General features: G+C 57.8%; 1 protein-coding gene across 1 annotated transcript; it reads left to right on the forward strand.

Moving 5' to 3' along the window:
* Positions 1-3: 3 nt before the first annotated feature.
* LOC121339041 (protocadherin gamma-A2-like) lies at positions 4-993 on the forward strand (the record flags this gene model as incomplete). The annotated part of the gene is made up of 1 exon (XM_041410506.1): positions 4-993. A coding segment is annotated over one exon (990 nt), but the record flags the coding sequence as incomplete, so codon positions are not given.
* Between the last annotated feature and the right edge of the window lie 3 nt (positions 994-996).

A 996-nucleotide genomic window follows, 5' to 3' on the forward strand; every position in this document is an offset into this window, starting at 1 on the left:
TCCTTCGTGGGCGACGTGGCCAAGGACTTGGGGCTGCAGCCGCTGGCGCTAGGCGACCGCGGCTTTCAAATTGTTTCCGAAGGTAGGACGCAGTATTTCGCTGTGCATGGGAAGACGGGACATTTAGTGACGGCGGAGAGAATCGACAGAGAGCAGCTTTGTCGGCTGGTGGAGAAATGCTTGCTGCGCTGTGAACTGATAATGGAGAGGGAAATGAAGTTCTATGAAATCGAAGTGGAAATCTCAGACATTAATGACAATGCGCCGAGATTCCGAGAAGCAGAAATAGAACTGAGAATGAACGAGATGACAGCCCCGGGGTCGCGGTTTCCTCTGGCCGAAGCTCACGATCCTGACTCGGGCCGTAATTCCCTGCAGAGCTACGAGCTGAGCGGCGACGAGCACTTCTCGCTGGCCGTGCAGGCGGGCCCCGGCGGCGATCAGCGCCCCGAGCTGGTGCTGGCCAAGGCGCTGGACCGGGAGGAGGCGGCGTTTCACGAGCTGGTGCTGAGGGCGAGCGACGGCGGCGATCCGGCACGGACGGGCACGGCTCGGATCCGCGTGACGGGGCTGGACGCGAACGACAACGCGCCCGCGTTCAGCCAGGCGGAGTACACGGTGCGTGTGCCCGAGGACGTGCCCGTGGGCTCTGTCCTCGTCACCGTCACGGCCACGGACAACGACGAGGGACTGAACGGTCAAGTGAAATACTGGTTGAAAAAAGTGTCGGACATAGCATCAGATATTTTTCGTCTGGATAATGAGACGGGAGAGATCATGCTACTGAGAACCCTGGATTTTGAAGACGGCAATTCCTATGAACTTGAGGTGCAGGCACATGATGGGGGTGGACTTTTTGATACGACCAAAGTTACGATCTCCGTCACAGACGTCAACGACAACATGCCAGTGATTTCGGTGAGGTCGGCAATCAGCGAAATATCTGAGGACGCACCGTCGGGGACAGTTGTAGCTCTGCTGCATGTTCATGATCGC

Source organism: Onychostruthus taczanowskii, unplaced genomic scaffold (assembly GCF_017590055.1).
Source record: "Onychostruthus taczanowskii isolate IOZ18803 unplaced genomic scaffold, ASM1759005v1 scaffold3208, whole genome shotgun sequence".
Taxonomy (NCBI): Eukaryota; Metazoa; Chordata; class Aves; order Passeriformes; family Passeridae; genus Onychostruthus; species Onychostruthus taczanowskii.